Below are 15,727 nucleotides of genomic sequence, written 5' to 3' on the forward strand. Positions count from 1 at the left end.
AGTTAACTTTCCCTATTTCCTTCTGCCATGGAAAAGGAGTCAGGCAGAGAGGTGCAGAGAATTGTCCACGACAGGCAGAAAATCACTGTCTAATCAGGAATGCTGAAGGCTTTCCTACCTCCCCAGCTCTGTCTGCTCCTGAGGATCCCCAAGCCTAGACTCCTGGAACCGGCGCATGGAACACACTGGAAGAGAAGCTGGGATTTGTTCGTAAACAATTTATTTTATTTCAAATATGTGCCCTTGTTGATTCCTCACGGATGCCTGGAGAATCATGTCTTCCACCAACCACACACACAACTGATTTGGAAATCCTCCACCTGACTTAGTTGCTGATGATACCTGGACACCACCTCCCTCCTTTTCCTCCTCGGAAGCTCAAAGTATAGCTCAGAGTGAGCATAAACTTGCACCTTATACCGAAACAGCTAGAAATATAGTCGACAAAGAATTAGTGAATCAGCCACTCGGGGAGGCAGAGGGCTATGAATATACAGACAAACATAAAACATCTTATTGGGGTTTTTACCAATTCTCTTTTCTGCAAGGAAGATGCAAAACCACTTGGATTTCAGTGTCCTGCTGTTCCCTCCTCCTCATCCACCAACAGAAAGAAACAATACCAAAAATACTTGATGTTCCTAACGGGTATTTTTTTACAAGTATTTAAAATCTTGTCCCTCTCCTTCCAAAAAAGCAGGTGATGTGGTATGGAGTGAACAAGACCGGACAAAGCATGGATTTCACATGGATGAACTGCTGATTATCTCTTCTTACTATTTGGTATGGGTGTGTGCTTTGTATTTCCATTGACTTTAAGACATGAAGCAAGTTATTTTGGATGCTGATGCCAATCTGAGCATTAAGGAAAAACTAACAGTGCCAGGGTCCTGGAACAGGTGGTCATGGACTCATGGAAGTTTCTTGGTTTAATTATTTACACGGATGTTTTCAAATTATGGTCTGTGAAATATATTTTCCAAAGATGTTCTTATATTTGAGAAAAACAACAACAAAAAAAACACCCCTTGATCCAAATCCCACCTCTTTTTGTAAGTCTTGTTAAAAATTTTGATTCATCGATTCCTCTCAGCACACTTAAAAGCAGAATAGAGAGTAATGACATTGGTGTAAAAAAGAAAGAGAAAGACGCTGATCTCTAAGGAGACCGCCGCTCTTTCTTCAGGAGTAAATGACACTGAATGGTGTGGATTCGATTCTTTGCTGGGGCAAACTCCGGCTGAAGTTTTAGTGTTGACTCGTACCATTTCATTGCCTTTTCAAACTCTTCCTGTAAAGAAAGAGAGAAGATTGCAAAGAGTCAATTCTAAAAACACCAAACACGCTTTCTTCGCCTTTCCTGTCTTGCGTAGCTGTGTATTGTATGCACAAAAGTAACTGAACCTGAGGGAAGAGTGGTCCTTCCCTCTCCCCCAGATAACTGATATTTTCTTGGATTAAATACCCAATTCTTTATAATCTATGGAAGGGTGAGCAATTATTGTTCACCTTTTCCTTTTGATAGTAGAACTTAGCATTCTTGCTGTTAAAAGTAGCTTTTAAAACAGGTTTCGGTCAGAATTTACATCGATCAAGGTTTTAACACCTTGGACAATGCAAAACCATCAACTAGGCTGAAAAGCCAACATTGCTAGAAACAACCTGAAATCACTTTTTAAGGATTACTCAAGATGAAGTAAAACCAAAACAAAACCCACCAAAATCTTAAAAAGCATATAATAGCTAGACAATTTCAATTGATAAGCTGGGCTCCAGAATGGCAGTAAGGAGCATCATGCTGAAATAACATCTATTTTTCTATAGCTGAAATCTAATTACCTACAGCACCCCGCTTTCCTATTAACTAGGAAAGCACACCAACATCCAACAGTGTATTGGAAGAAGGAGAGAGGAAAAGATCCACGACATTCTGGGGTTTTAAGTTACTTTCAACACTGGTTTTGTTCTCTTAAGTTCCTTGTCTCAGTAAATCTATTTGTACAATAGAGATAATACTAATTTCTGGCCACATTATAAACACTGACTAAATCACTGTGAGTTGTAAAAAGTGTATTTTAATACAGCGTATTTTTAATACAGTTTCAATATGGAATTACACAGAAAATCCTATATTAGTTTGTGGGAGCATTGACACAGCAATGAAAACAAGAATCAGACCCTTCCATTTTTAGATGTTATAATTTACATTTGCTGTGATCTGATACTATTAAGATGTTCCTTTAGAGTCCAACAGTTTCAACAGCATCTATCCCAAGTTCTCAGTCCTTAACGTGGCCAACTGTTTCCCCTCTGTAAGACAACTTACTCAGAAGCTTTGCAGATAAATGAATGCTGGGCTCTACAATGCCATACTATCAATTAACATGACATCTACAATCTGTTGGTCAGTCACCTCTCAAATACAGCAAGTTAAAAATGATGTAAATAAACTAACTTGTCTTTATGTTAGTATAATTTAATCCAGAAGATGAATTTTGCCTCATTGCTACAGTCATTTCTTATAACGAATATAGAGCTTCATTGAGAAAACTTTTAGATCCAGGGAAAATGAAGTTATCCTTAGGCACTGTGCTAACTTGAAAAAGATACTGGCAAGACAAGCATCAAACTTAGACTTAATTTCTTCCAAGCAATTGTCAGAACACCTTAATAGAAACAAGTCATGCCTTGCTTCAGTTTGCTTCCACTGTGCATTTCAACTCTTCTCAACCTTGATAGCCATAATATATGATCACCTCCCCAGCTCGCCCTGTTATCTGTGTGATCCTCTCAACCACAGGAGCAAAACACTAAAGACAAATGTGTGACAAGTGATGAAAACTGGCAGTGATACTTAGGAATGTGTAATTGAAAACACTTTTGACACAGACATAGAGATCAACTATGTCTCAGTCTAACTGTGCCTCTTTTACCCTTCACATGTACCGGCCCCGTTAATGATAGGGATGAAACACACAAGAACAAACCCAGCAGTAATAAAATAAAAGGAACGTTTTGTGTTCACAGTAAACACTGAAAGCTAAATCGCAGATTAGAATATATAGAGAGCATGAAGAAATTTGAGTTCAATCTATAAATCATTTTGGGTGTTGATAATCCAGATGTTGAAACTAAACTTGCCTTGTGCTTGTTCACCACCACAATGAACTGGGATCTTATTGTGCTAAGCAAAGCTCTTCAGGATAGAGATCCAATTTATCATTAATGTCCAGTATTATAAAAACACTCTGTGTTTGTAGAGGTAGCCAACCCAAATTACCTATTGTTTACTACTGTCCTAAAGCTTTGCAGACAGCATTCTGAAGCCAGCTTATAGACTTGTTTGTCTTCAAGTATTAAAGGAATAACAAGAGTAAAATGAGTAATAAGAGTTCTTGCATTCAAAAATACTCTTTCTTGTTGATCTTACCCCATCTTCTTGAATGTTGCTCCTTCAAACTGATTTATGAGAGTAAGATTTGTATATTTCATGTCTAGATACTGTACCAAAGACAGATGTAAGTGGGTGACAGCACACTCACCATTGCTACATAGACATTTGCCAGCGTGAAATGATTAACCACAAAGTGTGGTGCTATTTCCACTGCCATGGTAGCCACAATGATGGCATCGTTCCAGAGTTTTGCATTGTGGAAGATGTTTGCTAGGCTTATTAGTGGTACATCCTGGAAGAGAAGAGCAAGTGATAAACAGTGAGGTTCTTTGCATTGGAACTGTCTCAGGATCAACAAGACCAATGGAAGACTCCACCACTCGGCCACTCTTACTTGGTTACTTCCCACTTCACTATCTGGTGCCTTTGAAAGTGATGAGCCAGATTTATTTTACTACAAAAGGGCATTTGGACCTGGGTTATGAAGAAGAAAACTTCACCTACACACATCTGCTCGCAATAGTAACAAACACTGCTGTGGCACAGATAACTCACAAAATTAACTCACAGAAGTGTCCTAGGATGTACATTACTTTTCAGATGACCTTGCACTAGTTTTCTCCCCAAAGATGAGATGCGTCCTCAAGAGACAAGAGAAGCTCTTTTCTTTGACCACATTTCTTCAGCTCTTGCATAAAAAGGGAAGGAATATGAACAAAAAGGGACAGGCAGGGAAGCGAAAAAAGGGTTTGGAGCTGATGCAGCAGTTTTTATCCTGCAACAGAATTCCTATAGATGCTGGATAAGAGCTAGAAATAAATTTTCCCAGTTAGTCACTGATGGTATGGTTTTTATTTCCTGGATTTCCAGACTGGGACCTTGTCTGACAAAACTGTTAAGCCCTGGCAGCCATAACAGACTCTCTGAGAGCTGGGCTTCAAAGGACAGAATACTGCGAAAGAGCAAGTCTTAGGTGCCCTCAGCAGGACAATAAACAATTCTGGATGTATTTGATCCCTGCCTCCTCAACCTCCACAAGGCAAGGAGTACCTTTGCTGGGTAAGTCATTCACATTTGCAAAGCAGATCTTATGGAAGTCAAAATCCCAAAAGAAGCCCACAGGAAAATTAATTACCTTTTATTTACATGAGAAAAGGCACGAGAGAGTAGCCAGAGTGCAGAAAATGGAAGAGGAGGATGAAACAAAAGAGTAAATAGCTGTTAATTCAGTGCTAACTCTCACTGAGTTCAAGCTGCGGCTGGATCTTTACAAACAAGATCCAAGGTTTTCTCTGGAGGCAGCTTCAGTATGGAGGGCAAAACAAAGGCACAAATTCGGAGTCAGCCAACCCCAGGGAACATTACATCACATTTCTAGAAAACAACATTACTAAACCACGATCTTGCCATCCTGTAGTTTACAATCCATACTCTGACCCTCACAAGTCACACAGCCAAGGGCTCCATTTCTGAGGAACCATTCCCGGTTACATAGACAGGAAAACAAGCAAGAACTTGTTGTGTTAGATCTTGGTTCCAACTTCGTGTTAAAAGGACAAGTGCCAAGAAACAGGATTACAGGAGAGAGACATAGATACACAGGACAAGCAGTGGGAATGTGCATTTCTTAGCTGAGGCATTTCTACTGCTAATGGCTAAATCCTCCTAACGATATGCTGAGTGTAAATTCCTTTGTCTCCTGATTTTCAGAGAAGGATTTAAGACCAAGGTTCAAAAAAAAGGAGTACACGTTTCACCATCCTGCCCCGCTTTGCTGTTCAGGTCCCAGAGTGAAATCTGTGACATTGAGTGAGGAGCCTATATTGCATTTAGCAGTTTGAAAGAGGGGGCCTGGTGTATAAGAATAGATGTCGTAACGCTCAGCATTGTATGTGGCAAGGTGAAGGGTACAAAGCACTTAGGTCAACTGAAACATTAACAGAAGATTACGTCCGAAGTCCTGCCTTTCTTGGAGTAAAGCACAACTGCCACACAAAGGCGCTAGTGCCCAGCTGAGATTCACAGCCCAAACACTTCAGATTTAAGCATTTAAGTTAGATCTCACCTCCTCCCCTCTTTAAACACATAACCAGAAAATATTTACCCCGCATCTCAGAAGACTTGTCCAGTCAAAGGCTGATGAAGACTCCAAGTCCTACATAACAGGAGGAAGGTTGAGCCTGCATTGCCCAGAGGTGTCAAACCCACTGACGTGCAGAAACTTCCTCAGAACCCCTTTTGCAGTTGCCCTTTCCCTCACTCTTTTTTAAGGAGAGACCGTTCACACTAAACATGTGGTGAAAGTTGTGAGGTTTCACCACAACTAGCTCATACCTAACACATTATAGACACTGATACACACGATATTGGTCTTAATGGTAGTCTGTGAAAGCTTTATAGTGACAAGCAAAACACTGTTTCATCTGAGTAGTGGGCACATGCATACACACCTTCATGTGATGGGGTGCATAGTGCAGTGCTTGCCGTAAGCAATCGATTGCCTTCTTTCCTTGGCCTTTCACTCTCCAGTAAAGAGCTGCCATGCTAGACAGGACCCATGAAGTCTGATTCTGACAAAAGAAGAACACAAAAACCAGTCATGTAAACACCTTTAGTAAAGTCTTCCTGTCTTTGACTCGTCCAATTTATTTATATATTGAGGTAGAGGGTGTTACACTTAAAAATAGCATTAAACTATTTCAAAGCAGCAAAAAGTTTCTTATCTAACAACATATATGCAATAGTCAGGTAAATGAGATTGCCAAATGAAACGGATTCCAAGTGCAGCATCACTTTCTTAAGAAAGGAATAGCAGCTAAATAGCTTGAAACAGCAACAAAAGTTTCAGCAGTCACAACAGCTTCTAGCTGAGCATCTAGATGTGTATACGTATCACCCAACATAAAGCAACAAACTCAGCTAACTTAGCTGATTGGGCTCTCTTTTGCCCTTTTTCTCTGGGAAAAGGAAGGATGCTCTGGGATGCAGCTCAGAGCAGAAGCCTGACAAGATTAGCTGATTAAGTTTGGTGCCTAAAGCTGGCTGACTCCCATGTCACGTGTTAGAAAGCAAAATACTATGTGCTTGAATTCTATGGACTCAGACACAGTAAATGAATGTTTATGCTCACATATGCAATTAGATAAGTAGCCATCTTGATTTGTTTGATTAGCTCTTGTGAATACTGAATGAGACTGGTAGACACAAGAACTGTACTGCATTTCCAACACAGCTAGCTTTACTGAGAATGCCTTTTCTGCTCTCAGCACTCGATTTTCAGCTTATATGGATAAAGCTTGCTGCCTGCAGGGGAATCTGTAGCATGTAAGAGAAAGAGTTAGTATACGTCTGAAGTATATAAAGAAACTAAGTCCTGTAACATGAGCATAATATCTTTACTTTCTGGGAATGACAAATACATGCTTTAGTTTCAAAGCACAATAAGCTCCTAGGATGGCTTTTGGTAGAACAGGCTAAGGGCACCAAACTGTTTTGGCTGAGCTCTCTCTTCTACAGCAGCTTGGGATCTCCTCCCCACTAACCGTAAACATATAACAATAATCCCTATATTCTTATCCACCTTGTAGATCCTGAGAAAATGATGTCCCTAACCATCTCCTCCCAAGGCCCTCAGCTGAGGTCCTTCACAGCCTTAACCTAGCTTGGAAGCTGGGCTTTCTCTGGGGAGAACAGCTAGTGCAGCCTTGCATATGGTGCCGTACCTCTACCTGAACACATCTGACACTTCAGCCCAACACTGCGTAAGGTAAAAGGAAGTAAGAAGTATAAGCTGTCTGACCACTGCATGCCAGGATCATGACTGGATAGGAAACTTTCCACAAGCTCCAAGTCAATGCAGCACAGAAAGAAAGAAAGAGGAGGGCTGAGAACCACTGAAACAGATTCAGATATATATCCAACAACCAGCAATACTGCTCACTACAGGGCTGGAAACACTGGGAAATCTGACAAGCTTAAGTTTACTAGAGAGCTATGCAAGATGCTTGACAGTTTAAGCACAGGATAGAGCTTAACAAAATACCTGTGAGGGCATTACAGACGCTGAACAGACACAAATCCCTAGTCCAAGTACTAATACACTCCTTGACTGGGATTTCAGACAAACGGTTCAGGACTGGATCGACCACTGTGTCAGTCATGAGCAGTGAGCCCAGACTCCTTATTTTTCTCATGTACGCATACCTTATCCAAAGCTTTTGCTATTCGAGTACCAACTTGTTCTAATGACTGGGGGGAGTACTGGTCTTTGCCAAGATTTTGTAGCACCTGTGGAAGACAAAGAACAGGCTATAGCTGGAATGTGGTAAGAGTCATCCCTCACTTGTCGGTTGCTTATTTCCCCAGCCTTTCACAAATGCCTTAACCTGTTCCAACCTAAACATAGAAACATAGAATAGTTAGGGTTGGAAAGGACCTTAAGATCATCCAGTTCCAACCCCCCTGCCGTGGGCAGAGACACCTCACACTAAACTATGTCACCCAAGGCTCTGTCCAGCCTGGCCTTGAACACTGCCAGGGATGGAGCATTCACAACTTCCCTGGGCAACTCATTCCAGTGCCTCACCAACCTTACAGGAAAGAACTTCTTCCTTATATCCAATCTAAACTTCCCCTGTTTCAGTTTGAACCCGTTACCCCTTGTCCTATCACTACAGTCCCTAATGAAGAGTCCCTCCCCAGCATCCCTATAGGCCCCCTTCAGATACTGGAAGGCTGCTATGAGGTCTCCACGCAGCCTTCTCTTCTCCAGGCTGAACAGCCCCAACTTTCTCAGCCTGTCTTCATACAGGAGGTGCTCCAGTCCCCTGATCATCCTCGTGGCCTCCTCTGGACCTGTTCCAACAGTTCCATGTCCTTTTTATGTTGAGGACACCAGAACTGCACACAATGCTCCAGATGAGGTCTCACAAGAGCAGAGTAGAGGGGCAGGATCACCTCCTTTGACCTGCTGGTCACGCTCCTTTTGATGCAGCCCAGGATACGGTTGGCTTTCTGGGCTGCAAGTGCACACTGAAGCCGGCTCATGTTCATTTTCTCATCAACCAACACCCACAACATCACTGTGTATCTTGAGTTAATACTATCCGTATTATCACATTGTGTTATAACTCCATGGCACTGAATACTAAGAATACTGAGAAGTTTTATGTATGCTCAGTTGGACTTTTCTTTCAGTAATTCACCCATCAAGACATAAATACAAATACACAAACAGTGGTTTAGGATTTCCCTGAGGCCAAATCATAGAGGGCTGGGAAAACACTCTGGTAAAATATAGCTTTTAGCCTGCATTGTTCTTAGTTTTATCCAGGCATTCACTCACTGAAGGTCACTTCTGCAGGCAGGGCACTGATCTAAATGCACCTTGAATCCGCCATGCTATGGTCATTTTTGTGTGACAGCCTTCAACTCTGACATACCTCTTTCAGTTGACTTTCTCCAGTGTAATGCAAACTGCCCCGACTAGAGACACCTTGCAAGTGGTCCAAAGTATGCATGCTGGCTGGTAGATTTGGGTTACAGAGGGGCTCCATGGCTGGTTCTTGCAGCTGTGTGGCAAAATCAATGTGCTCTGTAATGCTACAAAGGTCATAAACCAAGCTGAATCAGTCAGAAGAAGAAAACAGAATAGTCCTTACAAAGTCCCCTAATGAGTATAAATCGTCCATAACCTGGCTGAATCTCATCTGAATAGCTCAAGAAGCAAGAGAAACCAGATTTCCTATCTGTACTTCCACTTTCCTTTGCAAATCTATCGATGAAGTACCATGTTTCCAAACTTCTTTGAAATCCTGACAGCTCTTTCTTATTTTAAAGAACCCTGAAGTCTTCAGTTTATGCACACTGAAGGCCATATAACTGCCTTGCTTTGTGGGAGTAGCTTATTGAAGGCTCACATACAAGATACTTACTCAATGTTTTTAGCAGAAACAGCAAGCCATGTGCTGGCTACAGTTGTAAGCTCTACCCTACGGAGTTTCAGGCATTCATCAGGACTTGGCCAGCCAAGGCTACGATAGTCACGTCTCTTTCCTTGAGAAAGGAAAAAAATACATAGAGAAGAAACTGTCTGGAAGCAGAAGGACATCCTACTTCCCTACAGTGATTTACAAAACACAGCAGTGGATACATTCCCTATGGTATAAAAGTCATGGTCCTGCAGTCAGATTTCTTTCAGAACTTTCCTGAACCTAAATGGACTGGAACTGGTGGGATCCAAAGACAGAACCGGATCCTACACAAGACAGATTAGGAGGTGGAGTTTTAAATACCATTTCATTACACTTTTTCAACAGCTACAGATGAACAATTGCCACTCTTGTTTATAGGCAATACCTCTACTTAAATGTCCTTAAAGAAAGTTTGGAAGTGATCATTTACGTTCTACAGCTACGGTACAAACTAATAAAAGCTGACTGCATCCTCTGACAACCCCAGGTGAAAAATACTGCCATTTCTTTTCAATGAATATTGTTTAAGACAGAGATTGGCTTTTACCGCATTCTTACATTCAACACAGCAACACTTCTGAAACTGTTAAGCAACTACACTTCAGTCCTCCCATTCTGCAGACATGTTAACCAAGGTAGGGAAAGGTTAAATAATTTGCTTTACATTAACAAATAGATCACTGGGAGAAACAAGAACCCAATCTTTACATTTAAACCAACTCCTGCTGAAATCTTTCCCTTACATTTGGCGGATACTGTACCAAGTCCTAGGAATCCAGCTTGTGTTAACTGTTGGGAAACATTTTCCTCTCATTTGAGAAACATCCAACTGTTTGAAATGTAAGAGGAATTCATTGTAGACGTAAATTTGCACAGTGGGAAGCCAAGTTTAACAACGTGCCAGTCTATTGCACCAGCTATGCAGACAGGGTTTCAATAGTTATTTCTAGTTACCTGAAATTTTGCCCATTTGGATGCAAATCCTATTTCCCATCCAAGGCATAGTAAACTGCTTTACCATAATTGTGTACAGTAATGAGTAAGTCTGTAAGACCATGACCATGTCTTTCCTAAAGTATTCTGATTAAAGGAAAATTAGCTTTGAGAATCACTGAGGAACTTCAGAGGGGAATGATCAGTTCTGATCACCACCACTGTGATCTACCTGCTTGTGAGTTCTGATCTGCACAAAGAGCAAAAGATAGTGAGAGGCATGGAAGTGCTACACAGAGCCAGTTCAGCAGCCAAACAGAGGACAGCTACCATCATTTCCCTGTTCTACCAGGAATAACCTGAGTGACCTCCAATACGTTACTTAAATTTTTGTCCAAAAAGAGGATGTCAGCAGAGCCGGCCCCACAGGAGCATTAGGAAGGTAACTACTTTATAACTGAGGGATGCTATGTAATCAAGGCACAAAAGTAGCTCAGAGGGAGAGAAGATACACGGAGGAAATGCCAAGTGTGTGCTCACAAATGATGATCCCTTCTCCCCTATTTACATATTTAATTTCATAACTTACGTTAGACAGTTGCTAAAATAGGAGCTTGTTAAAGATTTAACGTAAAAGCCTTCAAAAATGTGAAACCACTTTCCAGGTCATCAAATCCTCAAGGACTAAAATGTAGTGGAGAACACATCTTTGCTTACATGTCAGCTCTATGACATTAAGATTTTAGCTCCACTGAAATGAGCATAAAACAAAAAGTATGAGGCCCAATTCCTTTGGTTCTCCTCTTTGGCCACATTAGGTTCCAGCAACATGAAATTTCATCCCATGCAATCGTGCTGATGACTTCTGCCCACCTGAATGTAGCAGTGGCACCAGCTTGCACCATATCAGTAGACCACTCTCCAATGCCTCTTACTCAACTAGCAAAAGCTCCACCTCCCTCTCTAAACCTCCTCATTTACACTGGTACAAAACTCTACTCTTCTGTAGCTCCATTATCTGGAAGAGAGCCTCTATGTTTTCTCTTATATCATCACCAAACCAATCACAACAGACCACTTTTAAGATGTATTTTGGTTTTATGAGATCAAGCTTTCTGTGTTCTTTTTTGAGTTGTGTCTTCTGTTTAGTGAGCAACCAATTCAAGCTCTCATCCTGCATTTGTCTCTGCTGTGTTTCATCTGACAAACTAACTTCTTTGACTACTCACCCCCTCTCTCCTTTACTACTTCTGTATCTACCTCTTTCATTCTCCACTCCTATCACATTATCCCCTGAAGATCTGGGAATTAACTAGAAAGTTTTCATTCAGGAGACAAAGTTATGCTGTACTTCACGCTAAAGGTGGAGATGGAAGGGAATTTATCCAAAGGCATATTCACTACATAGTCTTTGTGACACATATTTATGGTAGTAAACCAGTGTAATGTAAAAGCTGCAAAGGAAATAAACCAGAGTAATACAGGAGTTGGAAACGACTTGCTTTCTCTAGAATCAGCAGGTTACCTATTGGTCCAGGAGAAGGTATCTTTGGTCCACTGATCTCCAGGGCAGTTTGGTAAAAGTTTTCATTGTCTCCATTAGTCCCTTCTTCCCCGTTTCTCCCAACTGGCTCCTGGAGATCCAAGCTTTCAGCTTTTGGTTTCTTTAAACGTTTGACCTGAAAAGTGATCTATCAAAAGAACAGTATTAGCAAGGTTAACATTATGAAACGCCATGACTGTTATCAGCTCCAATACACTACTTGTTTTAGCCCAAAGATTCAATTTCAAAGATGTTAAAGATGAGATCTTTCTCTCCCTCCCAGCTCCATGCCAACCCATTCTCTACGGTCTGCCCACTCTCACTGCATCACACTATGCAAACAAAGTACACAACTCCAAATCAAAGGACAAAGGAGAAAACCATCTTAACTGTTCAGAACTGAAAGGCATTTTTCATTATGTATTTTGTTTGTAACACGATCATTCAGGTATTTCATTTTCTCATGCTAGCTAGAACTTTTGGTTAGAGACTTTTCTCCTTTTAACTGTGAGCAAGAAGTTTGAGGGCACCCAGCATCATTCAACACCTAAGCTCTTGCTGCTGATACTCAAGGCTTTTAATGTCAGGTTTAGTGATGCAGAGGCCCTTCTATTAGAAGATGGACTGAAAGTACTTGTTCATTTCACACAAGCCATGAACCAGCTCTTTGAGGCCCATAGGGCATTTCCTACATATATTCCAGTGTTAAACACCCTGGCCTGTCCTCATCTTTCTCTCGTCCCCTTATACAAGTTGGTACAAGACTTCACTAAACCCATCCAAACTTACCCATTCAGCTTCATCATCATCACCACAGTCCCCAAAACAGGAGCTAGCCAGTCCATCCTGAGATCCCTTCTTTAGGACTCGGATTCCCTGCAAGTCCATCCGACGACCTTTTACCTCCAGTGCCCCTTCAAAAGCTTCCTGAGGCCAAGAGTTTTCAAACTCATCCACCAAAGCCAGCATCTCTTCAGACATCTGATCATCTTCTAAACCCTCCATCCCTTCCGAACCGTTGCTTTCTGCAGTGACTGTGTCTAAGAGGGAATACCATAAAAGCTTCTTTTCCTGGTACTTCCAAAAATCACATCAAAAAAGATCTATTTTCTGTGAGCTGACTTTTCCACTTGTACAAACCAAGTGTCACCGACTGCTCACTGCACACTTCAAATGGAGACGGGGCCTGGAAAATGCAGATTTCCCTGCTACAAACAAGCATCATCTACAGCTTCAAAATCAGCTCCTCTAGACCACTTACATCAGTTTCCTTTCCAAACCACAGGTCTGCCTGTTTGGGGGAGTAAATGGGTAGTGTCTCTCCTCTACATATATGCATTAAACACTGACGAAAGCTCCCTCTACCTTAACCATAGATGCTGTTTTTCTTCCCTTCTGTCTGGCATAGCTGAATTCACCAAGGTACAACCACCACGTTTGTAAACTCTCACAAAAACCTACATCCTTTAGCTTGGAAAATGTCTGAACATTTGTTTTATTGAATGCATTTTGATGTTTAGCTTGCAGAAGAACAACAGTGAACAGAAAAAAACCTGGTTTTAAGGGTTACTTTTTGCTTTAGGGAGGGGGAAAAGTAGCTTTTTTGGAGGAAGGAAGACAGCTCTAGAACCTGATTCATTTGGTGGCACTGATTTTGTAAGGTTGAACTTACTCTCCAGTCTCAAGAAGGAGGGACCCCTTGCTAAAGTCTGAGTAAGGACTTCTGGATCTTCGGTACCTCCCTCTGAGCGTCCTTCTGCCACTGCAGTAACTGACTCATAGTGGTCTTCAAAGTATTTCTCTTTGTCGTGACTGCCATCTGGATTTTTCTCATGACAGTGGCCTGAAAGAGAGATATTCACTGACACACCATGTAAGCCTGCTCCTCAAGGCTACAAGCACAGAAGCCGTACTGCAGAAGCTACACTCTTCTAGTTTTCTACATATGGATTAGCAGAGTAACTCTACAAAGACTTCATTCAGTGATTAAAAAGCTAATGTGCCTCTTGACAAGGCAGATCACCTAAAACAGTTACAGGAAACCATGTTAATAGGTATACACAATGAAGTACTAAAGAAGGAAAAATCAGTTCTCTTTTGAGGGAAGGTTACACAGTGCATAGGAAACAACTGTGTGCTGGTGGCCACCCCAATGAGCATTCCCAAGACATGCTTTTAGTGACAATGCACCTGTCGTGGTTTAAACCATATGTGGGGGTTGCCTGCCATAAACTTCCCTAAGACACCATAACGTTCTCATGCATAAGAAAAAGGGCCAAGGCAGACTGACATGTGATTGCCAGGCTCTGACCTTCTGAGCCAGCAACAGGCAGCCCATAGGTAAGATTAGCTCATTAGGCAGACAGACAAAAGCTACAAGTATTAATATGTGCCAAAACCCAGTTTATTCAGCTGAAAATTTAACATCTATAATTCTGTGGTGAGGTTCCACCAAATGCAAAGATCTAGGAATAACACTGGAAAAAGCCAAATGCAGAGCCAGCAATAAGCAGGTAAAAAAAAACCACTAAAGAGCAAACTTGCAACACAAGCATTGGAGCATCCTTCAGTGAGATACTGTTAAGCTTAAAGGGTAACCACCTGCACCTTTGTGGCAATATATTTTATCTTTAATACATTTTAACTGAAGATCTGAGAGCTTCTAATAGCAATTACTTGCCAGTGTTTGAGGAGAAGAGATGCTCAGAGAGCTGCTGCCATGACCCTCCGAGTTGCACAGCTAAGAGACAGCATTCTTCATATGTGGAGAAGCTGCCCCAAACCCCACTGCACAGCTATGGGGCTGAGACATGGACCAGGGTACCTGCCTCTTATCGCATGGGAAGCATGTCCCCACAGAGAGAAACATATTCTGTGTACGAAGCTGCTGCTCTCAAACCTTCCTTTCAATCACTTGTGAGTCAAAATAGCATACATACACAAATGAATTAAGAAGCACACAGTGAATCAAAGAAAGCTTAAATTAAATGCAAGATTCTCAAGTATGTTCCCCATTCTACCCTCATGAATGCAAATGGCACTGCTCCATGCATATGAAAAACACTATTTTTTTAAGCTAGCAGCATAAAATATGAGAATGTGAAGAAATTAGATCAGTGCCTCCTTTCTTCTCCATGCAATGATCCTATGTTACAAAACAGTACTTTGAAGTCTCACTCTTTATCAGGCCAGCAGGACAAGGGAGTGATTCTAACTCTTGTGTAAGGATAACCTGGTCCATCACCTCTCAGCAAAGTGAAACCATAGCTTTTTGCTGGATGGTCTCTACTTTTGCATCTGTGAACACTCTGGTGGCATGTTTGGAGGAGAAACAGTTTTCTAGGGGGGTATGGTGGTGTGACCAAGGATCAAATAAAACTATATTCATAAACCCTCTGAGGAAACTATTTCCAGACCCACCTTTTCTGCTGTATAGAAGTTAAAAAATGTATTTTATGAGCAAATATACAAACCAGATGCAGTTAACTTCATAAACTTTTCTAGCATCTGCCATAGTTATGCTCTGCCTTTCCTACTCTATCATTCATTGACTCTTCCTTTAATCCCCTCCTCACTTCCTTCATGCAGCCAATAGAAAATTAATTGGTTTCATCAAAACAAACAAAAAAATCACTTCACCCTATAGAGATTCCTCATGTTTAATTTATGAGAGATGGTATGCACAGAACCCTCAAGCTGAAACCAGTCCCCCCTGCCTGCCATCAAACCAGCCTGATTTTGATGGAAGTCAGGTGTGTTTCAGTAATGCGATGACCACAACTCCCTTTGCTGAAGGTCAACTCATCATTCGTGTAAAGAACAAAAGCAAAAGGGCTGAAAAAGAGACCACTGTTTTCAAGTGAACTAGAAACAGCAAAAAGAGAG

At 41.4% G+C, this 15,727-nt stretch overlaps 1 protein-coding gene across 1 annotated transcript in view; it reads right to left on the bottom strand.

Annotated features, from left to right (window-relative positions):
* Positions 1–203: 203 nt before the first annotated feature.
* The window catches only part of TTC17 (tetratricopeptide repeat domain 17), a 61,261-nt gene continuing 45,737 nt past the window's right edge, over positions 204–15,727 (bottom strand). The window contains exons 17-25 of the mRNA XM_062621903.1: positions 13,515–13,685; positions 12,632–12,882; positions 11,825–11,990; positions 9,328–9,448; positions 8,836–8,995; positions 7,598–7,681; positions 5,845–5,964; positions 3,543–3,686; positions 204–1,291 (exon numbers count right to left, since the gene is read on the bottom strand). Coding sequence (XP_062477887.1) covers positions 1,160–1,291; positions 3,543–3,686; positions 5,845–5,964; positions 7,598–7,681; positions 8,836–8,995; positions 9,328–9,448; positions 11,825–11,990; positions 12,632–12,882; positions 13,515–13,685 — 1,349 coding nt within the window. The 3' untranslated portion in view covers positions 204–1,159. The remainder of the gene's footprint in view (positions 1,292–3,542; positions 3,687–5,844; positions 5,965–7,597; positions 7,682–8,835; positions 8,996–9,327; positions 9,449–11,824; positions 11,991–12,631; positions 12,883–13,514; positions 13,686–15,727) is intronic.

This window comes from Pezoporus occidentalis, unplaced genomic scaffold (genome assembly GCF_034315485.1).
Source record: "Pezoporus occidentalis ecotype Australia unplaced genomic scaffold, CSIRO_AGI_Poc_V1 ctg236, whole genome shotgun sequence".
NCBI classification, from domain to species: Eukaryota; Metazoa; Chordata; class Aves; order Psittaciformes; family Psittacidae; genus Pezoporus; species Pezoporus occidentalis.